The 24,620-nt window shown below is 29.9% G+C and overlaps 3 protein-coding genes and 1 pseudogene across 3 annotated transcripts; 2 read left to right on the top strand and 2 right to left on the bottom strand.

Annotated features, from left to right (window-relative positions):
- The first annotated feature begins 2,266 nt into the window (after positions 1-2,266).
- On the top strand, positions 2,267-6,965 carry LOC146934079 (omega-hydroxypalmitate O-feruloyl transferase-like). The gene is made up of 3 exons (XM_085705929.1): positions 2,267-2,385; positions 2,485-2,918; positions 6,020-6,965. Exons 2-3 carry the CDS (start codon positions 2,496-2,498, stop codon positions 6,920-6,922), a joined length of 1,326 nt encoding a protein of 441 aa, XP_085562055.1. The 5' UTR covers positions 2,267-2,385; positions 2,485-2,495; the 3' UTR covers positions 6,923-6,965.
- Positions 6,966-10,100: 3,135 nt separating this feature from the next.
- On the bottom strand, positions 10,101-10,761 carry LOC146934078 (uncharacterized). The gene has a single exon (XM_085705928.1). It carries the CDS (start codon positions 10,654-10,656, stop codon positions 10,183-10,185), a length of 474 nt encoding a protein of 157 aa, XP_085562054.1. The 5' UTR covers positions 10,657-10,761; the 3' UTR covers positions 10,101-10,182.
- Positions 10,762-16,939: 6,178 nt separating this feature from the next.
- Positions 16,940-17,675, bottom strand: LOC146934077 (auxin-responsive protein SAUR21-like; annotated as a pseudogene).
- Positions 17,676-18,020: 345 nt separating this feature from the next.
- Positions 18,021-21,902, top strand: LOC146934076 (uncharacterized). Its single transcript, XM_085705925.1, has 2 exons — positions 18,021-20,821; positions 20,936-21,902. The coding sequence occupies exons 1-2, from the start codon at positions 18,552-18,554 to the stop codon at positions 21,600-21,602; spliced, it is 2,937 nt and encodes a 978-aa protein (XP_085562051.1). The 5' UTR covers positions 18,021-18,551; the 3' UTR covers positions 21,603-21,902.
- Positions 21,903-24,620: the final 2,718 nt, after the last annotated feature.

Genomic DNA, 24,620 nt, shown 5'->3' with positions numbered 1-24,620 from the left:
AGAGAAATACATTTATATTTTTTTTCTATCTCTCTCATCTCTTATTTTCTCTCTCATAATTTTTTTCGCATTCTCTCTCCTTTTTTAGAGTGTGAAATCATTCAAAAGTAGAGAACCCAAAAATAGAAATTCATATCCTCAAACATGTAGTCCAGACTTAGAGTTCAAAGTATTCGAATTCATTTAATTTCATGTAATATGATATGACTAAAATGCAGTTTAGTTTAGGTAAATTCTTAGATACTCTAGAGTTAGTTGGATATTGATACTCTACAAGTAAAACTATTTAAAATATTATTTTAAAATAAAATAATATAAAAATGCGATATGTCAATGAATAATAGTACTACGTTTTCATGAGAACTATGTTTTTTTACATTGAAAAAGGTAATAATTGGCATATTAACAATTCATTAACTTTGCTTGGAAGCCTTTTTATTAAACTTTTTGTTTGGAAACTACAGAGAGAAAAAAATGGAGTATATTTTTTGCTGGAAAACATGGGTATGTAGCCAATTAAATGATTTTGTTGTACATGGTGAAGCAACTTTGTTCGTTTTTTCAATGATACTTTGACATGGAAAATATGCGTTAATGATACTTTGTTGTACATAGGCCTCACCCTATCCTTAATGATACTTTTTTTTAAAGATCCTTAACAATACTTGTTAGCAAAACTTATTTAAAAAAATATTGTAAACCATTGTGTTATCGTCATAGTTCATGAATCAATAACAAGTACAAAAACAATTTCAAATGTTTTTCACTAATTAATTTGGTCACCATTTATATTTTACCTTAGTTACTTTTGTTCTTTGAATGTGTCTTCTATTGATCAATTTTCTTCAACAAATCACTAACAAAATACACACTCAATAACGTTTTTTTTAAATTTTGTTATATTCAAAACTATAGAAATACTCACATATGTAAAGACTATAAATAGATAAAAACTAAACTAATTAAACGGTAAACTAATTTATGAAGGGATAATGTAGGTCTCACCGCTCTAAAGGCATAAAGCGCTAAAAACAATACATCATGACCTTCCAAACACCTTACCAGATGTTGCAAGAATAAAAAATTGATCAAATTCATATCAATGCCCATACTGTGTGCTATCTAAACCAACAACAAAGCATTAGTTGTACTCACTGTACAAATGGCATTACTATAACATACAACACCTTACATTGTTGACAAAATAATTCAGCTTGCATTAAACCATTGTAAGAATTTATGAACAATCAATATCAGTATCACATGGCCACAACCAATAGTGTTTATACGAGATGATACACGTCCCTTCTAACTTAACCAAAATCTAAAGTCTGAATCTAGCATTGAACATGCAGTAGCATTAAAACTCGTAGGAAAAGTTTGTCACTCATTTGAATCCCACAATGCTCAAAAGATTTGTCTATGCAGTTCCACGCGGCGCATACACAATTTATAAAAAAAAAAAAAAAATATACCACATGGGGATAGATACATTGAAGACGTAAATATTGTGAAACTCCTTTTGCCGAATAAAAACTGACACATATACCAAATCATATCATATAAAATTAACTCTCCTTAATATATAATTTTATTTTATTTTTTGGTGGTGGTCGAGGTTCGAATCCCGAACCTTGCATATTTTATGCATCGTCCATACCAACTGAGCTAAGTTCTCCTTAATATATAATGTAGAGTCTCACAATTGATTACAAATAAAATATAAAATATATACTATATATAAAAAAATAGGCTTAAAATACATGAGTTTGGACTGATTTTTTCATTACCTAGTTTACCATTCATTTAAACTATTTTATCATTTAATAATATTATTTTAAATTTTAATTAAAAAAATTAAATGCATTAAAATAGAAAATATCTCACTACAATAGGAACAATATTATCAATATTATATATGAAGGGGATAGAGATTTTGGGCTGGATTTTTATAATTCCAATTATATCCTTAAACAAATATTCTTATATTAATGTTGTATTGTTGGTGGTATTAAAAAAGATAAATATTATATTATATTTGTTAAATTATTGTTGTTATTGAAAAAGATAAACATAGTTTTTTGAGTTTGTTACAATTTGAAAGCCACAAATATTTGTACTTATAAAGTAAATATATAACATAAAACAAATTGACACATTTATTGGACAGACGAAATTGAGTTGTAACATAACTTCGCAACTGTTATTTGTTATCTTGTTGTCAACTTTTTCAGCTAAGCTCTTCCTATATAAACTCATTGAAAGAAAAGAACAACACATATCTCAGTTCTTTAATAATTCTCTTCCGTTTAATTTTCCTCTACAATATAGTGTCCTGGTAAACTTGTTTTTGTATATTCTTACTTTCATATTGGTAACCACAAGGTACGTTGTTTCTTTGTTTTGCATTGCCATGTTTCAAAGACTCTTTTGTAACATAACATGCACTGAGTAGTAATTTAACTCTATTTCAATTTTGAACAGATTCTAGTATAATGGCAAATAAATTGAATATAAAGCTAGGAGAACCAACTCTTGTTCTTCCTGCACAACAAACTAAGAAGGGACTCTACTTTCTTTCTAACCTTGATCAAAATATAGCATATCCAGTTCGTACAATTTACTGTTATAAATCACTTTCAAAAGGCAATGAGGATGTTGCACAAGTTCTTAAGGATTCATTGTCAAAGATTCTTGTTCACTACCATCCCATGGCTGGAAGGTTGAAAATAAGCTCAGAAGGAAAGTTGTTAATAGACTGCACAGAAGAGGGTGTTGTATTTGTTGAAGCTGAAGCGAACTGTATGGTAGAGGATTTGGGTGATGTGACAAAGCCTGACCTTGAAATTCTTAGAAAACTAGTTTATGACATCCCTACTGCAAAGAACTTACTAGAGATGCCTCCACTTCTAATTCAGGTTTTTGTTTATTTTTATATTGTCATAAAATTGGATGTCAGTTAAATTAAAGAACTCTTGTTTTGAATCAACTCTCAAAAACTTATTATATTTAACTCATCCTTGCAAAACCGACTTATACGGTGATGAATATCATTCTTTATATACTCTTATTAAGTGTCGTATCTTTTATATGCGGGACTTGGGTTATCCTGATACACACGTCACGTTCGACACTATTGGGTTTGATGCGTCATGTGTGTATATAAATATCAGATGCCCCGACCGGTGGACTCTAATACCATATTAGAATTTTTTTTTTGTTGAATTTAAGTCATCCTAACAAAATCAACTCGTAAGATGAGATGAGTCTCTCTTTATAAACTCTTATATTACGAGTCATTTCTTTCCTATGTGGGGATTGAAATTATTTTAACAATGTTTGAACCAACCACAAATTAAAATATATATCTATCAGAGCTATCCAAGATCCACTGGATCACCTGTGGGAGTTATGAGTCCCCAAATTGAAAGTAATATGGCATGACAAAGTGTCGAGTGTTTATAAGCATGAACAATCTTCACCTTACAAGTCAGTTTAGTGGGATAGAGACTCAACCACAAATTTTAAGATAGTATCAAAGCATTCTCTAAAATCCATCAGGACACCAAACCCAATAATGTGTCAAGAGTTCCACTTTGAAAGTGATATGGCGTGAAAAAATGTTTATAGATGGGGCAACCCTCTCGCCTTAAAAATCGATTTTGCAGGGTTAAGTTAGACTCAACCATAAATATTAAGATGTATTTATTATTTTCTTCTTGCTTAAATAACACACACTCCCTTTATAAAAAGGTTTATGTCACATAAATAAACATGGTGTAAGTGTAAGTTTTTTTTTTTAGGGAACATATATAATTGTAAGTGTAAGTAGCATTTAAGTATACTTTAAATAACACACATATATAATTGACAATTTTTCTAAATATTAGAAATCTAGACAATTTTAAAAAAAATTATTGAATTTCATTTATTTCTAATTTTTTGTTGTTGGATATACAGTAATTTAAAAACTTAAACTGACTCTTTAAAAAAAAAACACTTAAATTAATATTTATAAAATAAAATAATAACAAAATCAAATATGGAATAAATAATATAAATTTTATCTTTTATACAAACGTAAAAATATAAGTCAACGTAAAAAAATTCCTTAAAAAAAGTCAATGTAACTATTTACCTATATATATTATGAAGAGAGAGGGGATAGGGGACATGGTCTATCTTCCCCTGGCTTCGTCTTCCTAGTCTCTTCACTTGCATTCAAAATTCAAATTTTAATTCGTTACATTATGTTTTCATTATAGAAGACTAGCATTTTTTGTTAATTAATCTGAATTTTATTTTTAGCAAATGTGAGTACTTTTTTTAGTTTATTTTCTACCACGGGATGAAAAGCCAAATATTTTTACGCCTAATGGTGGACTTTGGGGTGTGTGTGGTGGGAAGTGAGATTTTTTATTTTTTTTTTATAAACGGTGGGAAATGATATTTGAATGTGTATTATTTTATTTATTTATTTATTTTATTTTATACAAACTATTAAAACTCTTTGCAAAATTTCATTTAGCATGAGAATTTTTATAGTGATCTTAAATTTTGTTGCGCTATTTTTATGTAATTTTTAAAAAGTTGGGAGACCAACATTAAAAAATGAAAAAAAAAAAAATAGGGACTAATGTGCATGATTTTAAAATTTTGGGAAAAAATTGTAATTCTAAAAAAAATAAGGACCAATTTGCAATTTTTTGAAAGTTTATTGGAATCATAACTTTTGAATATTTATATGACAATTTATAAATTTTGAAAACTTATAGGGATCAATTTGTAAGCTTTTAAAAATATAGAAATCAATTTGCGAAATTCGAATTATAAATTTCTGAAACATAAAGGATAATTTGTATAATTCAAAATAATACTTCATAAAATCTCTTTGTTTTAAAAATTCTCAAAATATTTCATCCAAACAATAAAATTTACATAGAAAATTTTGAATTATCCTTTAATATTACATTACATAAAAAATGTCATCTAAACACTATTAGTTTTTTTTTGTTTGTTTGTTTAAGTAATCTAGTGGCATGACATTCTATGCAACACGTCATTACCAAATGAGTTATGCTATTAGATTTTTTTTTAAACATGTTATGCTATTAGTTATTGATTTTTTTTCTTAAAGAAGTTATTGATATGATATGCGGTGATATATATGTGTTTTAAACATGTTATGCTATTAATTATACTTTGAATAACACACATATATAATTGACAAATTTTCTAAATATTAGAAATCTAGACAATTTAAATGTTTTTTTTATTGAATTTCATTTATTTCTAAATTTTTGTTGTTGGATATAGTAAGAGATTTAGTAATCTTAAATTTTGTTGCGCTATTTTTATGTAATTTTTAAAAAGTTGGGAGACCAACATTAAAAAATAAAAATAAAATAGGGACTAATGTGCATAATTTTAAATTTTTGGGACAAAATTGTAATTCTAAAAAAAAGGACCGATTTGCAATTTTTTGAAAGTTTATAGGAATCATAACTTTTGAATATTTATACGACAATTTATAATTTTTGAAAATTTATAGGGATCAATTTGTAAACTTTTAAAAATATAGAAATCAATTTGCAAAATTCGAATGATAAATTTCTGAAACATAAAGGATAATTTGTATAATTCAAAAGAATACTTCATTAAATCTCTTTGTTTTAAAAATTCTCAAAAAAATTTACATAGAAAATTTTGAATTATCCTTTAATATTACATTACCTAAAAAAATGTCATCTAAACACTATTAGTTTTTTTTTTTTGTTTGTTTAAGTAATCTAGTGGCATGATATTCAATGCAACACGTCATTACCAAATGAGTTATGCTAATAGTTTTTTTTTTTAACAAGTTATGTTATTAGTTATTGATTTTTTTTCTTAAAGAAGTTATTGATATGTTATGCGGTGATATGTGTTTGAATCATTTTTTTTTTTTTTTTTAGATTCTTTAAATGTGTCGATTCAACAATGTCATATATTTAATGTGGATCTGAACCCTCTTTTTCAGGTGACAAAGTTTAAATGTGGAGGGTTTGTTTTAGGGGTAAACGTGAACCATTGTATGAATGATGGTATAAGTGCTATGCAATTTGTGAACTCTTGGGGTGACACAACAAGAGGACTAGACTTAAAAATCCCACCATTTCTTGATAGAACAATACTCAAATCACGTAATCCCCCAGAAATAGAATTCACACATCACGAATTCGATGAACTTGAAGATTTATCAGATACAAACAAATTAATTCATGAGGAAGAAGAGATGATATACAAGTCATTCTGGTTTAATCAGAACAAGCTTGAACTTCTCAAGAAAAAGGCCACAGAAGATGGTGTTGTGAACAAGTGTTCTACTTTTGAAGCACTCTCAGCTTTTGTATGGAGAGCTAGAACTCAAGCCTTAAAAGTGCATCCTAATCAACGAGTGAAGCTACTTTTTGCTGTTGATGGAAGATCAAGATTTGTTCCACCAATACCAAAAGGTTACTTTGGAAATGCAATTGTGTTGTCAAATGCTATGTGTAAAGCAGGAGAGTTGTTAAAGAATCCATTATCATTCAGTGTGGAATTGATTAACAAAGCAATTGAGATGGTGACAGATAGTTATATGAGATCTGTTATTGACTGTTTTGAAGTTAAAAGAAGTAAGCCAACTTTAACATCAACACTTTTGATCACAACATGGACCAGGTTGTCTTTTCATGAAGCTGATTTTGGTTGGGGAAAACCTAAGTGTTTTTGTCCTGTTACTTTGCCACAAAAGGAAGTCATTTTGTTTTTACCACATCGTGAAGATACAAAAAGTATTAATGTGTTTGTGGGTTTGCCTGCTTCTACTATGCAAATATTTGAAGAGCAGGTTGATATATGTATGGATCAAATCTTGGAGGAGGGAACACAACATTTTTAGTACACCTAATCTTGATATTAAGATATGTATTATAATTATAAAAAAAAAAGGCTTAAATATGGTATTGGTCCCTGCAAAATAGGCCAGTTTTGGTTTTAGTCCCTGCAAATTTTTTTTATAGTTTTTGGTCCCTGCAAAAATAGGCTAGTTTTGGTTTTAGTCCCTGCAAATTTTTTTTATAGTTTTTGATCCTTGCAAAAATAGGCCAGTTTTGGTTTTAGTCCCTGCAATTTTTTTTTTATAGTTTTTGGTCCCTACAAAAATTCTGGAAAAATGAAAAATAATTAAAAAAATGAAAAAAATATTAAAAAATTCTGGAAAATTGAAAAATTAATAAAAAAATATTAAAAAATTCTGGAAAAATGAAAAATTAATAAAAAAATGAAAAAAATATTAAAAAATTCTGGAAAATTGAAAAATTAATAAAAAAATTGAAAAAAATATTAAAAAATTCTGGAAAATTGAAAATTAATAAAAAAATTAAAAAATTCTGGAAAAATGAAAAATTAATAAAAAAATTGAAAAAAATATTAAAAAATTCTGGAAAATTGAAAAATTAATAAAAATGAAAAAAAAATTAAAAAAATACGGGAAAAAAATAAAAAATCTGGAAAAATTAATAAAAATAAAAAACGATTAAAAAAATAAAATAATCTAATAAAATGAAAAATAATGCTAAATTCTGAAAAAAAATAAAAAAGATTAAAAAATTCTGAAAAAATAAAATTTTGAAATTTTCTAAAAAAAATTAAAATTCTGGAAAAATTAAATTTTCGAAATTTTAATGAAAAATTTTAATTCAAATTTTCGAAATTTTAATAAAAATTCTGGAAAAATTCTAAATACACAAAAGTTCCCGGTTTATAAATACACAAAAATTCCTGGAAAAAATACTAATGAAAATTTCGAAATTTCAAAAAATACACAAAAAACCTAAGCTCGGTTTATAAATACACATATTTTTTCCCTTATTCTCGGTTTATAAATACACAAAATTCTCGGATTTGGAAATAAATACACTGAAAAAACTTAAGCTCGACATATATACTAATGAAATTTTCCAGAATTTTTAGTAAAATTTCATTTTTCCAGAATTTTAATTTTTTTCAGAAAATTTCGAAATTTTATTTTTTCAGAATTTTTTATTCTTTTTTATTTTTTTTCAGAATTTATCATTATTTTTCATTTTATTAGATTATTTTATTTTTTTAATCATTTTTTATTTTTATTAATTTTTCCAGAATTTTTAAATTTTTTCCTTATTTTTTTCTAATTTTTTTCATTTTTATTAATTTTTCAATTTTCCAGAATTTTTTAATATTTTTTTTTAATTTTTTTATTAGTTTTTCATTTTTCCAGAATTTTTTAATTTTTTATTAATTTTTCAATTTTTCAGAATTTTTTAATATTTTTTTATTAATTTTTCATTTTTTCCAGAATTTTTAAATTTTTTTATTAATTTTTTATTTTCCCAGAATTTTTTAATATTTTTTTCAAATTTTTAATTAATTTTTCATTTTCCAGAATTTTTTAATATTTTTTTTAATTTTTTTATTACATAACTGGGGTCAGGGACTATTTCCAAAAACAAAAATTTTGCAGGGACTAAAACCAAAACTGACCCATTTTTACAGGGACCAAAAACTATAAAAAAAATTTGCAGGGACTAAAACCAAAACTGACCTATTTTGCAGGGACCAATACCATATTTAAGCCAAAAAAAACTGTGATTTGTTTCATCAATACTTTACTGTGTTTACTTTTTACTTGTTTTAGTTTGGTTGTACATGACCACAGTCACACATGACATATAGTGGACTATGTTTGTTACCTTGGATTGTTTTTTACCAAGTTTGTTACCTTGGATGTTGTGGTTTCTTAACATTTAATTTAATTATGGATAGACCTTCCATATCATATTTCTCACTCTCGCACTTGCTTGGATTAGCCTATTGTCAACTGCATTTTTCTTTACTTAAAAAAAATAAAATAAAAATTGCTTTTTTCTTACAGGGGTACAGTCATATAATTTATTAATCAATCGATACAATAACAAACATCAATGAAAGGATGAAATTAAAATAAATATGTCGTAACCTTGACAAAAGTATGAGCTACCATATTTGCTCTCTTCCTTTTTTTAAAACCGTATTAACTCTTATCCTAACAAACTCAATCAACTTTTCAAAAAATAAAGAACAAAGATGTCTACTCTAAAAACATAATTAGAAATGGATTATTACTTTTCCCACCCTATAAGTTTCTCGCGCGCCCTGCGTTTTTTCTAAAAATGCCCTTGTGCAGTTCGGAATTTAAAATCCGGATTCATGTTTACTATTTCGGATTTTATAATCCGGACAATTCTTATGTATAATTAGTCATCAGACTCTCTCACATTTAAGCAGTTTTGAGTTTTGCTTTTAAATACAACAAAAAAACTAAGTAAAAAAATGTTAAAAACCTGTCAAATAAAATCATAAAAATATAAAAATACCACCAAAAAATTTTAAAAATCAAATAAAACTAGTGCAAATTTTTTCGGATTTTTCTGAGAATATGAAAAATTAAAACAAAATTAAAAATGGATCTAAACGATGGAATTTTGGATTTTGAGGGGCGGAGTCCCATAAGAAGTTCCTTCTATGGGAGTCATGGACCTTGAATTTTTTCTGATTTTCTGGGGAAGTTTCGGAGCAATCCGATCAAGTAGCCCGAAAACCCGATTTTTGACTAAGAACGTGTAACAATGACCCAAAACAGAATGATAAGAGTTAGGAAGATTAATATTGTGCCTAAAATGGCTATACATGTTACAAATATGTTTAGGATTTGTGCTGATACAGTTCGGATTATATAATCCGAACTGTTTTACCTTGAAAAATGGTGTTTAGGGGTTTCCGGATTATGTAATCCGAAAAAATCATGTAAAGCGCCCTATTTTTTGAGATTTATGGATTACAAAATCCGGAAAAATCCGTAACTCTATTTTTCACCCTATAACAAAGGAAAACACCATTCCGGATTATGAAATCCAGAAATCTCAAGGGCATTTTTGGAAAAAACGCAGGGCGCGCGAGAAACCTATAGGGTGGGAAAAGTAATACTCTTATAAATGTCATCCATAGGTTCGTGTAGTTAGCTCCTTCCATCCGAGAAGAAAATAAAAGCAAACATATATGATGAAGGAAATTAAAATTTGTTTCACATGCAAGAGTCTTTCTTATGAGACATACACATCTACAAAATTTAACTTTACAAGTTTATACAAAAACCGCATAATTGGCATCACAGCTCAGGTTAGAACGACAAGAAAATGGAGAATGTGAAACTGATGAGTTGTGCTTGTGACCTAATGGAAAATTGCAACCCACAAAACCCATATCATCCTCAGCACTTTGTATCTCCACAAGTGCCTCACAGAACAAGTCAACATCACAAGGAAGCCATAAAGGACCATCATTTCTATATCCATATTCATTCTCAACATCTTCTAAAAGAGTTTTGAACAAAGGATGGTTGAATATTTTGATCTTGATTACGAATCTTTGTCTCTCGGGTCCAACGTAAACACAAAGACAACCATGTGGTGGTTTCTTATTATTATTGTTATCCTTTTGCTTTTTGTGACTCTTCTCTGATAATTTGCCATAGCTGCCACTGCCACTACTTTCTTCTGGATCATGCAATCTATTGTTGCTTCCCAATACCCGTTTACACTTCTTTACAAAATCCATCTCTTTAAACCCACGACAATTAAGCAAGATATATAACTATTTATATATCTTGTCGTAGCGGGAGAGCTAGAGATTAGAAATGAAGGTGTGTTGATTAATACTGATGTGTATGAAAGACTATCCAACAAGTTAAGCTCTTTATATAGACCACTAAAGTCTCACACGGACCCACTCTATTAGACATATATCCCTCTTCTACTTGCTGGTCTTATACTTTGGTCTTATTGCTCTAAATTTATTTTATTTTATAATCCCTCAAAAAACTTTCCACACGTTCTGTTGAATTTTCAAATACTCCCTCTAACGTTCATATTAAGTTGTGGACTTAAACATTTCACACAAATTAATATAGGGTTATGATAGAAGACACCTTTTGTGAAGGTGTCTTTTATCAAGTTACTCTATGAGCATTTGTTAAAAGACACCAACTACTTTTTATGAAGGTGTCTTTTATCAAAGTTATAACTAAAAAAGTGAAAATCACACCTTGAGGTGTGACTTGATAAAAGACACCACACTACTTTTTATGAAGGTGTCTTGTAACATAACCCATTAATATATATATATATATATATATATATATATATATATATATATATATATATGGGTTTTGCTAAAAGATATCTCTTATGAAGGTGTCTTTTAGCAAGTTATTCTATGAGCATTTGCTAAAAGACACCAATTAATTTTTATGAATTGAAGGTGTCTTTTAACAAAGTTATAACTGTGAAAATCACACTTTGAGATGTGGATTGCTAAAAGACACATTCATGTGTGGCTTATAGCAAAACCCTATATATATAACAATATTTTGAGGATTCTCAATTCTAGCTGTGATTTTATGTTTTTGTTTTGTGGTGTTCATAATTAACTATATTTTTAGTTTTTTTTTTTTATAGTTATCTGCATATATTTTTTTTATAGTTATCTGCATATTTATGTATGTCTATATTTATCATAAATACACAATTAATATGTTGATTTGGAAGTGATAAAAATATTATTCATTAGAGAAATTTGAAAAAATAAATTATATTATATTGAAAATAGAAAGAGTCGTTTATTTTGAGACTATTTTTTTAATTTATAAACGGATCATTTATTAAGTGACACATGAAGTAGTATTTATCTTGTCAAAAAAAATGAAGTAGTATTTATGAGTTTAGGTTCAACAATGGTATGAGACTCTAATTCAACTTTGTGAGAGATCATGAGTGGTTCCTACTTGTATCGTTGAACCCATAAATGTGGAGAAGACACACTTGAATGATGGAATGTTAATTGTGAGTTAATTAAAAGTTCTATATTAGATGTAAAAGTGTATGTTTAGCTACTTATATAAGTGAGATGAGTAAATAATCGTATACCCAACACCTTAGACTATGTTTGAGAGTTTGGAAGAGAGGAAAAAGCTCTCAAATATTAAGAGTAGATTGAATATAGAAACATAGAGAAATTTTACACCTTATTTGAGATACTAATTTTGTAGATACTAATATTTATGATTGATTTATTTTAAATATTAAGAATATTGTAACAAGATATTGAATTTGAAGAATTTCTTAAAACTCTCCAAAATCTTTTCCTATACATTCTTTTAGTTTCCCTATATTAATTAGAAAAAAATTATAATATTATGAAAAAAATAAACTCACAAAGTACTCCCCTCCCAAAGTCTTCAATTCATCCCACTTTGTCATTCCTTATTTTCAAAATCCTCATCTCTCATCCTCTACTAAATTCTCAAACTTATCCTTAAAATTTTGAGTGAAAACATATAATCTAACTCGCTTGAATAATTGGTCTTACTTTATCCTAATTCCTAACGATTCACCTCGGTGTTTAAACTCTTGGAAGTCACGACGCTCTTTCTTTTGCTTATCTAAATAAGATGAAACTTTTTTTTCATAAAAGAAAATAGAGAGTATGCTTACTCAGTCAACTCATAGTTGATAGTGTGAACAGAAAAAACATAGTACTGCGCCATATATTCTTCTCCATCTTTTTTTAAGGAAAAAAAAAAGAGTCAAAGAATAATAATAAGTGAAAAAGAAAGTTATGATCGAGAAGTTTGCCCTAGCGCAGTCGTTTCTGACGGGTAATTGTTAAGCCTGCAATTCGTTCAATTAGTTCACCAATTAGAACTTTCAATGCCACTTGTAGTAATTAAGTACGTGCACATCAAAGTCTACTACAACGACGTAAGACCAGCGAGATACGATGATGATTGCTTGATTGCATTACACAAATTGGAACGTTGAATAATTATAATCACTTTTCAAACCTTTTTTGAAATTAAGGCAAAGATAATTTATTAAAGAATGGAAATAAATGAAGGTTGTGCTAACCTGTGTCTTAAGAATACATCATTCGATCACTATTACAAGCAAAAATCTATAGATTCATTCAATTAATGATGTGTATATGGTTTTTATTACAGACCACATACATCATTTAATGAATCAATCTATTGCTTATAATAGTGACCAGATGATGTATTTATTATGCAAATTGATTTTTTTTAAATGCAATATTTTGACTTTTTTTTTTAAGAAGTGCAATATTTTGACTTTAAAAAAGTTGAATTCAATGCTTTTAAAATAAGGAAAATGTTAACCAATGCCCCCGGGCACTGGTTAAGGGAGCAAATATAGTAATTTTTGCATCGAAGGTTGTGTAATCAATGCATAAAAAGCTTAAAAAGTGTCTTTTTTGACTTGCAATTTCTTCTTTTGGCTTCCTTAACCAGTGCCCCGGGGCAATGGTTAACATGACCCTTAAAATAAACATCTTATTGAGTTTCTTAACATGTGTTCCAACAACACAATTAAGTTGTGCTTGACTACAACAAGAAGTCAACAAAAGTATTAACTTCTATGTTAGGTGTAGTATTTTGTATTTGGAGGTTAGTTGGTTGTGTTGTTGGTTACCCTTAAACTCTTGTTGTTCTCTTCCATCCATGCATGGGTGTTGAATTTTAGTACATTAAGTTTTTTGCCTTTCCAAAAAAATAAAAAAAATAAACATGGCATCAATCTCAAATGAAAGCCTAAAAACCCAACTGAACAATTTAAATTCCTTCATCATGCCAAACAGCAAAATTAAATTAAAGAAAGTCGATATCGGTAAACGTCCTTCTATGGTCTTTCAAAAAATCCACACTTGGTCAAATAATTGCATGATTAGATTATACATGTCTGCGTTTCAACTAAAGGTGAATGCACAATGGTGCCAATTTCGGATTTATTTATCTAATATTAAAGGTAAAGTGTATTTGATTAGTATTAGGAGGTAACTAACACTTTTTAAAGCCTTGTCCATAGCAAGTGGCTAACCTTTTCTAGAATCTCTTCATCCTTCCTTGCTAGGTTATCTGAATTAAGTCAAATCTTATGTGACTCTTAAATTAAAATTAAGCCAGTGGAATTTGATTATTAGATTTGACCGTTTGAACACGTGCAAAAATTATATATATGAGAATTAAGAGTACTTAGTGGTGGAGTACTTCATACTTAATATGAAAAATCCAGATTATATGAGTGGGTTAGTGGATCCCAGATTATACTTGTTGAGATAGGTCCCTTGGTGACGGTTGTATTAGTTTGTTGTGTTGTTTTTGTTTCAGTCTTGTTGTTTTTAGGTTTTCGGTTTGTATTTTTTTGTCTGTGTCTTATTGGTGTGTTTGTTGCTTTTTTATTTGTTCTTTTTTCTTTCTTTGAATGTTACGTCTTTGTTTTTTTTTTTTTTTTAAGGAAAATGTTACGTCTTTGTTTGTTGATAGGAAAAAGTTTTTCAAACAAAAAGAATAGCTAGACAACGGTATAAAATACCGTTTCAAAAAAACAAAGTTTTTTCTTTCTTCAAAAAAAAACGGTATAAAATACCGTTTCACTTTTTAAAGTTATATTTTCTCTTTTTTTGATGTTATTATTTCACTCTTTACTAAAGCCAACCCCAACACTAAGTACTACAAGTATTACAATACCCGAACTGAAATAAGTCTAGCCAAAATTATTGAAGCCATGGAAGTATGTCAAAGAGTAGTGATATTTATACAACTTTTTGAAACAACTTTTATGATAACTTTGTTTTTCTCTCTTTTGATTGGTCAAAAATGATAGAGATAAAAATGAAGAGAGAAATTAAAAACATAATGTGAGTATGATAGATAAAGTTGTTAAAAAGTTGTCGTAATATGTTGTTTTTTATTTGTTCTTTTTTCTTTCTTTGAATGTTATGTAAATGTAATTACGTCTTTGTTTGTTGATAGGAAAAAGTTTTTCAAACAAAAAAAATAGCTTGACAACGATATAAAATACCGTTTCACTTTTTAAAGTTATATTTTCTCCTTTTTTGATGTTATTTTTTCACTCTTTACTAAAGCCAACCCCAACACTAAGTACTACAAGTATTACAATACCCGAACTAAAATAAGTCAAGCCAAAACTATTGAACCCATGGAAGTATGTTAAAGAGTAATGATATTTATACAATTGAACCCATGGAAGTATGTTAAAGAGTAATGATATTTATACAATTTTTGGAACAACTTTTATGATAACTTTGTTTTTCTCTCTTTTGATTGGTCAAAAATGATAGAGATAAAAAGGAAGAGAGAAAATAAAAACATAATGTGAGTATGACAGATAAAATTGTTAAAAAGTTGTCATAAAATGATTGTACAAATATCATTTTTCATATTTTAAATGCCACTAGTGGCGAAAAATTCAAATAACTAGAGATGACAATGGGTAGGATGTGAATATGAAGCTATATTACCGTCCTAAATTAGCGCCCAAAATCAAATAAAAAAATTGAAGGTATGTTATACTTTGAAATGAAGGCTTTGAATCTAGCATGAATATTGTCAAAAACCTTGCATTTGATATGAGTATAGAGCAGACACTTCTAACAAAGATCTGTAGCTTTAGAAAAATATGATAAGAATGATAATGATGAGGTAATATAATCATCCGAGAGATCTTTAAATTTTAGATTCAATTATTTTTGGGGGGTTGTCGGTATGTCAATAACTTCATTGAAAAATAGATTTGAGAAGTTAGAAATACTTGAAGGTATTTGAGGATTTTTATTTGATGGAGAATGTTGAAATCATTGGATAGTAATGAATTAAAAAAACCTTGCACATATTTTAAGGTTGCGTTTTCTCCTAAGGATTTGTCTGATTTTGATGCAAATGATCTTTTATCTAAATTGAAAGTGTTGCAAATGTCTTTGTCAAATATGATGAAGTCGGTATTTGAAATTATTGAGTTTGTCAAAGCTGCAAATTGTTATTTAAATGTTTCAATTGCTTACCAAATTCTCTTAACTATATCGTTGATTGTTGCATTTGCATAAAAAGATTTTTCGAAGTTAAATTATTGAAAAACTACTTGCGATCAACAATGTACAATAAAGGTTGAATTGTCTAGTCATTTTATGTATTGAGAAAGATATGATAGAACATATTGATGTAGACACAATTATTAGTGACTTTGAATATAGAAATGCTCATAGGTATTCTTTTGTACGAGCATTTGGATATTAAATAAAATGTTCAATATTTTTTATATGAAGTTTAATGTTTTTATTAAATTATTTCTTAACGTAATAAAAACTTTCATCTTCAAGCAAATCACATTTTCTATATATTTATTAGTTAGAGCTCAAATTATAGATTTGTCCTAGGCCACCGAGATCTCGGAAAAGGTGGTCGTCACAGTTGAAAAAAATAATACTCATGCATTTATTTATGTACCCATTATGTACCAAAGAATATACACTTAAATATATGTTTGATTTTCCACATTTTATGTGTGTTAAATCAATAAATAACAAAATATTGACCATTGTTAGTTTTTTTTTTTTTGTACATATATTGACCATTGTTGTTATTATCTACCAAGAATAAAATATGGAAGATGATAATTTTATGTGTGTTAAAACATCAAAACAAATATTGACCATTTTATGTGTGTTAAAATGTAAGGATTTTTAAACCAAAATAATGTGTGTTAAAACATCAAAACAAATATTGACCATATTATAAACCAAATTAAAATAAAATAATGTTCATCCTAATTTATTAAATTATAGATTCTCTTCTTCATGCTTTTGATTGGTTCTTGTCACATTCCAACATGTATTGATCACTTGATTTTTAATGATATGAATTAGTTTTCATTGTAAAAAAAAATATATATTCTACTATGAATTTTTAAAAGAAAAAAGAACTCTGCTTCGATGATACAGACTTATGCTGTATAAGTTATCCTATGTAAGGATGGGAATCAAAAGAAACATTTCGTTTAGGAAAATTTGTTTCATTTTAAAAGTTACAAGAGTCTATCTTAGAACACATATACATATATACAACTGTTAATTTTACAACTTTATACCAAAACCTGGTAATTGACATTACAACTCAGGTTAGAAGAGCTACAAGCCTACAAGACAATGAAGAATGTGAAACTGGGTTGTGTTTGTGAACCATTGGAAAATTGCAACCCACAAAACCTATATCATCCTCAGCACTTTGTATCTCCACAAGTGCCTCACAGAACAAGTCAACATCACAAGGAAGCCATAAAGGACCATCATTTCTATATCCATATTCATTTTCAACATCTTCTAAAAGAGCTTTAAACAAAGGGTGATTGAATATTTTGATCTTGATTATAAATCTTTGTTTATCAGATCCAACATAGACACAAAGACAACCGTTTGGGGGTTTCTTACTATTATCTTTTTGCTTGTGCTTCTTCTCTGATAATTTGCCATAGCTTCCACTCCCGCTTTCTTCTGGATACAATCTATTGTTGCTTCCCCATACCCTCTTACACTTCTTCAGTAAATCCATCTCTAAAGTTAATTAATACTAGATTAAGCAAGATATATTTTTTTAGAGGAATGAATTAAGCAATATATATATATAGTTTGTATATATATCTTGTCGTACGAGGAAAGAAAGGCAGTTACAAATTATGCTGCTGATTGTGTATGAAAGAGTCCTAAACTACCCAATAAGTTAAGCTCCTTATATAGACCACTAAAAAAGTCTCACACGGTCCCACCCAATTGTATAATGGTTTTATTGGTCCTATACTTTATCGTATTTGTTTTTTTGAGGGATACTTTATCGTATTATATTGCTCTATTTTATTATTTTTATGATATTTTAATTATCAGTCAACGCGTATTGTTGGATTTTGACTATTTGTTATGAAATTGTCTTAGAGCAAACTCTAATATTGTTTTGGAGTAAACACAATATTTATTTATGTATATAATCAATTTGTTCTTAACAAGGAGTATATAATTAAATTAAAATGTTTTAAAAAATATATAACTTCATGATCAATCAGATTGAGTTTGCGATGGCGTAGCCGTAGAGTATTTGGTGTGTTCCCAACACTAGTGAATGGGAACTTTGTTCAACAAAGGTGCATCAATCATGAGCAGAGCTAAAGGAACTCAATTGAGTGTGCACTGGATAAAGCGTTCATCGGTTTCTTAAAACAGAATATTGATGTTGTTTTTTTATCTTAGTCGTGTTTTTTTTTTGTTAAGGTTTTCTGATAGGATATTAGAATAAGGAGCCACTAATATGGTGACTCAGCTAGTTCTAGAAGTTGTTATGACTCACCTTAGTCTAGAAGGATCTAGAAGGTATATTGTTAGGGGATAATATTGAGTATGTTAGGGTGCACTTATCTTATTATGAGTATGCACATGTCTATATAAGCATTGTATGCCTTATTATGAGAATCAATGAAAAATATAATGAATTTCTTTTCTTTTATCCCTAGTTTTCTCTCTTAATTTCTGGAGTGTGATCCCTACTCGAATTGGGTCATATCATTTGGTGCTTTCATTCTTGAACTTCACCTTCCATGGAAACACCCCTTTACCCTCACCCATTTTACTCCACTGTTCCGACCATACATACTTCATCGCCATTATCCAACCCTTACACACCATACACAACAAAGATGTTTTCTATTTTCGACGGTAGCAACGAAGATGCCTACTGGTGGATCCTCTCTACTGAAAGTTATTTCAGGGCAACCGGAAAATCCGAGATGGCAAAGATGATGGTGGCTGCACTAGCCATGCGTGGTGAAGCTCTCAAATGGTGGCTATGGTGGTCTCACCGTCACTCACAATCCGATTGGGACACTTTTACCACTGCACTTTTGTGGCGTTTCAAGCCTGAATGGCGTCATCTCTTACCGGTATTAGAGGAGGAAACAGAGGAAGCTTGTGAATTATCAAAGTCGGCAGGGAAGCTCGTAACTGACATCGCAGGTGCGAACAATCTAAACCCCTCACCATGCTCCAAGCTTGTTGAGAAGCCTCCTATCACTTCCGATTTGGTTGATTCCGTCACTACCGATGCTGGAGAACATGATCTGGATTTCCCACCAAAATTGGAAGCGCCGCTTGTACAACTGGAAATCACAACCTCCATTGGTCAAATTCAGCAAAGAAGTGTCAACATCGTGATGGAAAACAACAAATTCTGCAATCGATCTCGCAGTCCACCTTCGCCGCCGCCGAAACCGCCGGACCCTTGTGTTGCTACAGATTCCGACGGGGATTCAGATTTTGACGTTGATTCGAATTCCTTCATTGTTCCGCCCGACGACGCCACCAACCATTATTCATGTTTCTTACAACCGCAGCAAGCTTCAGGTACCGATCCGCTGTACGATTCTGTTAGGTCTCAAATATCACCACCGCAAGCACTGGAACTGCTCCTAGCTCATCCACCAACATCGCCATTCTCTATTTTACCTTCGGCGTCGTCCCTACCACCAAAACCACCAGATCCGCTTATAGCTCCGTTGCCACTCACACCTTCATCACCACTCACACCTCCGACACCGTCTTTACCACCAAAACCACCAGATCAAAGTTTAGCCACAGACTACACAAAATTCCCAATACATATCTCTTTTTCTCTTCCCTATTTTGACCCTCCAACGTTGAATCTTCAACTGACTACCAAAGCACAGTCGTTAATTGAGGAAGGAGGATATTCGAATCCCCAAAGCACGTTGTATCTTTCCATTTCCGCAATGGCTTTACTGAAAGAGGCGAAATTACCCTTCGCACTGCTGCCACCGGCGGAACCACCAGATTTTAGCTTCGTTGGGGATAAGCCCACGATACCTCCACCATCTCTCCACCATATTTCTGTTGAAGGATTGAAAAGCATGGAAGATGAATCAAATTCCAATTTCATCGAAGGTAGTGTCGATGCTGCTCTGTTTCCCTGTTTCTCGCAGCACATTAGGTTCAGTTCAGAGGTATTTTATTTTGCCCATCATCTTGTTAATAAATTTGTTGAGCTTGTCAAGGATGTGGATAATCTAGAGATTTATCAGAAGGTTGAAATTTCTATGTCCGTTGTTCCCATATCATTCCTGCATAATATTGTTAATGTCCAAGGGTGGAACACCCTCCTTTCATTGTATTCTGAATGTGATGTGCCAGGAACAATGTATTGTAAATTTCATGAAGTAATTTGGATAGCTTGTGACAAATTGGGACTATTTAATGTATCCCAAATGAGCCATGGTTTGGTAATTGTTGGTAATTCTGCTAGTGAAATTAAAATGATGTCTGCAGCAATCGGTCACTATCAGCCTCTTTATACACATATCATTCTTTCAAAGTTATGGAGTGCGTTGAGACATCTGTTGATTCCTCAAATCCCCAAATTGAGTCTAAGTATTGGAATTGTTACAATTGGTGTTCAAGAGCTTAAACATGACCAGCAGCTACATACAAGTCTAAAATATGCAGTATTTGTTGCCTCCAAAGTGCTGACCAAATTGATATCTTATTATGATATCAACTTTTCAATCTTGTGTGCTAATCTTGCATACAAAAAAGAAGCCATTTCATGGAAGGTTTGTCTACCTTTAGGGGTCGCCAAATGCAATTCTATATCCCAAGAAGCTTATATTGTTGCCATGCTTTATCTCCATGATAATTGTTATGAAGAAGTTCATATGCATTATGATTTTAGTTTGCTTGTAGATTGGTTTTATGAGAATTTTGGTCCTTTGTCTGTAGCCACTCTTAAGCATAGGAAAGATCATGGTTTTCTTCCTCAAGTAACACATAATGGTTGGATGAGTTGTCAAAAGATTTGGTATGGGTTGTGTTATATTCGTGATACTTTGATTAAGGTTGTGGTGTTGCATAATCCTCAACAGAGCCTATTTTATGTTGGTGATGCTTTGGTTACGGTTGTTATCTCATGCAGGGACCTTTATGAGATTGCCAACAAATCACTAAGTAATCAAGATGGTCCATATACATGTGCATGTTTTGTTGGCTTACTTCTACAATGGTTGGATAAATTTAAATGGTCAAACTCACTATGTGGCATTGTTTTTGAGGTCAATCAAGGTGAGGTGGCAGCATTTCATTCTTATGCAATAACAACTCTGGCTACTTTTCTTCATATGGTCGCTAATGTTGCAATAAGAAGTGGAATTTATAAATTTTGTGTTGGTCCATCAGCTCTCAGTGAGTTAACATACAATGTCGTTGGCATTAAATTGAATTTTGCTAATGGTTATGATATAGCACTACATGGAATTGCTTCACTTTTTAAAATTCATCATGGTTTTATCAAGAATTGTGGCTTAATTGGTAGTGTGTTCAGAATGTTGTTAGTTGCCAATATAGTCCTTTATGGTTATGTTCAAGAGGTTTTGGTTAGATTAAATTCAACACTTGATATGTTGCTTCAATCAGATGTTGTCAAGTATGAGTTTTTTGGGCAGATGTGTGACCTTCAAGCAATAGCAGTAGTTTACAGCCAAGAGGCTGGCTCCTTGCACTTCATTTGTGAACAATGGGATCCTGGTGGCTATTTGGATCTGAATATGTCTACAATAGTGAGGTTTTCTCAGTTCAAACAGTAGTATCCAGGGAAGGTTATGGCAGAAACTGGATTTTACAACCTTGAGGACAAGGTTGGTCTTGAAGGGGTCGGTAATGATAGGATATTAGAATAAGGAGCCACTAATATGGTGACTCAGCTAGTTCTAGAAGTTGTTATGACTCACCTTAGTCTAGAAGGATCTAGAAGGTATATTGTTAGGGGATAATATTGAGTATGTTAGGGTGCACTTATCTTATTATGAGTATGCACATGTCTATATAAGCATTGTATGCCTTATTATGAGAATCAATGAAAAATATAATGAATTTCTTTTCTTTTATCTCTAGTTTTCTCTCTTAATTTCTGGAGTGTGATCCCTACTCGAATTGGGTCATATCATTTTCACTTATTTTTTCACTCTAGCCCTTGATGTCACATAGGGTGAAATGAATTGTGGAGCTGGAACTATCAAACGTTATATTTGAATTGGATTCACAACTTGTAGCTGATGCATTGAATCATGCTATAGATATTTCGGAATTCGGTTCTATTATAAACCCTCTGTCTCATTTTAAATGACATACTTTGAAAATATGCATTATTCACATAACATGTTTTGATTATATTTTTCTAATAATATACAAAGACAAATGATAATATATAAGATGTTGTTGAATTCGTCTTGATGAATATTTTTAAAATATCAAATTTTATAATTTTTTAATAGATTATTAACGATATTTAAGATCAAAATTGTGCATTGGTATCTATGGCAGAGTCAACTGTGTTAAATAATATGGGATGAATTACAGAGTAGTTTAGTACGAATTTTTTTGTTAAGTTACTTGAATGCAAGTAAAACGGGATGCTCAAATCCTTTACAAAAGCAAGTTTTATTGTGGATTTGACGCAAAATTTTGGTTTTTAAAATCATTTAATTTTGGTCTATTTTTTATTTTTATTTTGAATTAAAATATGATAATGTAACATATTTAGATGACTAGTCATATGACCTTATAATGTAGAATAATCTACAACTATGAAATCATCTAAACATCCTTTAAAAGCTTCAATTAAAATAGGGTTAAATAACTTGTTAAAAAAAAAGGTTAAATAATATTTCCCTCCTGCTATTTTGACGAGGTTTGATTTATCCTTTGTAAAAAAAAACTAAATTTTCTCTTGTCATTTAAATATTCTATCAAAATCAACTCTCATGTCATCTGATTGTACAACTAACATGATGCAGCGTGTTGACTAGATAAGAAAAAAAGCTTAAGACTTGTGTAATAATGGTAAGAATTAGTAGTGGCTTAAGAATTGTGGTTGTGGTTGTGGTTGTGTTCAAGTTATACTCATGATTATTGTTTATGAATGAATGAAGATTTGAGTTTCAATATCTGCGTTGGTTGTCTCCAAACTTTGTATTAAAATGTAACACAAAATATAGCTAAAATGACATATTTAGTGCATAACACATTGGCATAATTAAAAGCACTTCAAGTGCATAATTCATTAACTTAATAAAATGCACATCAAATGCATTAGTCATTATATAAGCAAAAACACATCAATAACAATCCCAAAAACAACATTTTGGCACCGCCTCTATAAAACAAGAAATCATCCATGACAAATTCATCTCTATGGTGAAACATAACATCAAATAGATTCATTTTCTGTCAATAACAAATTATAAACAAAATCAACCTATTAACATGAGACACCTTTTTAATTTGACCTCGCCCATTCAACAATAAAATGACACATTATACAAGCCCTAAAATTCAGAATTGACATGGATATAAGTGTTAGAGATTCTAAAGTAAAGTTTTTTTACCATAACTTTTCACATTCAAGTTTTCATAATTGCACATGAACACATTCAAGTTTTCAAATTCAAATCAGAATAAAATCAAAGCTTTTTGAACCATAACAAACCAGAGTAAAAAAGTCAGTTACCTCGACGAGAATAACACTAATTCTATTCCTTCTTCAGTGCACGCTCTCTTCTTGTTGATCTTATTCACGAAAGCTCGTCTTCTTCCTCGATTTGAAACTTAGAACAAACTCTTCTTCCTCAAAAACTTGGTTTCTTCGTCAATTTCAAACTCACCAAATCGCAGCCCAGAAATCACTCTACACACATGCAATCATAACCAAGAAAATTGCAACCCATAAATCTCTTCTTCTTTTGTTCGGTGTTTTCGGTCAAATACGAAAGAGGACCAATGAAAACCAATTTACATTCTGGTTGATTTTTTCCTTTATTTTAATTCGAAATTGGGAGGTGGCCATGGTTAATATACATGGATATAAAAATATAAGAAAATTAAAAGATTTTATCCAATCAGCATGTGACATCTCAGCATGTGACATCTCGTAAGTTTCACAATTTGATTGAATCTTTGAACGATAAGGAAAAAAGAAATTACAATCGGATAAATCAAAACTCAGTAAAAATATTATTTAACCTATTTAAATATGATAGATCACTATTTTGAACTTCAAAAATATGAAGAAAAAAACAACCAAAACTGAATAATTTTAAAATGAATAGATCAATTTCCTAAGTTGGCGAAAATAAGAGAACTAAAATGGAAATGAAACCTACTTTTAATGAAAGGATAAGTTTTTTTTTTTTTTGGTAAAAAAAATAGAGAGCGTGCTTGTTTTGTTTTTTTAGCATGCTTTGCTTAGTCAACTCATAGTTGGTAATGGGAACTGAAATGACATATTATATATTCCTCTCCGAAATTTCTTCCTACTGAAAAAAAATGTCAAAGAGTAGACAACTAGGAAGAAAGTGAGGAGAAGTTGTGTCCTCTTGCAGTCATTTCTGACGGGTAATTGAAAAGGACGTAAAACGAGATACGATGAAGATGATGCTTGTTTGCATTACACAAACTGGAACGTTGAATATCTAACCTCACTTTCAAACATTTTTTGAAATTAAGGCAAAGATAATTTATTGAAGTAGGAAATAAAAAACAACAGCTTACTTGTGCTTGAGTATAAGAATAAAACAGATCAACACATGTATATTATATGAAATGGA

This window comes from Medicago sativa, chromosome 4 (genome assembly GCF_051527215.1).
Source record: "Medicago sativa cultivar Bolivia chromosome 4, Bolivia_mono, whole genome shotgun sequence".
NCBI lineage: Eukaryota > Viridiplantae > Streptophyta > Magnoliopsida > Fabales > Fabaceae > Medicago > Medicago sativa.
This window is presented reverse-complemented; position numbering and strand designations above follow the sequence as displayed.

Bases quoted from the DNA above. Each gene is read 5' to 3' on its own strand.
- LOC146934079 (XM_085705929.1), top strand. From the start codon at position 2,496: ATGGCAAATAAATTGAATATAAAGCTAGGAGAACCAACTCTTGTTCTT. The intron at 2,919-6,019 runs GTTTTTGTTTAT...CCTCTTTTTCAG, and splicing joins TGCCTCCACTTCTAATTCAG to GTGACAAAGTTTAAATGTGG.
- LOC146934078 (XM_085705928.1), bottom strand. From the start codon at position 10,656: ATGGATTTTGTAAAGAAGTGTAAACGGGTATTGGGAAGCAACAATAGA.
- LOC146934076 (XM_085705925.1), top strand. From the start codon at position 18,552: ATGGAAACACCCCTTTACCCTCACCCATTTTACTCCACTGTTCCGACC. The intron at 20,822-20,935 runs GTATGGGTTGTG...TATCTCATGCAG, and splicing joins ATGAGTTGTCAAAAGATTTG to GGACCTTTATGAGATTGCCA.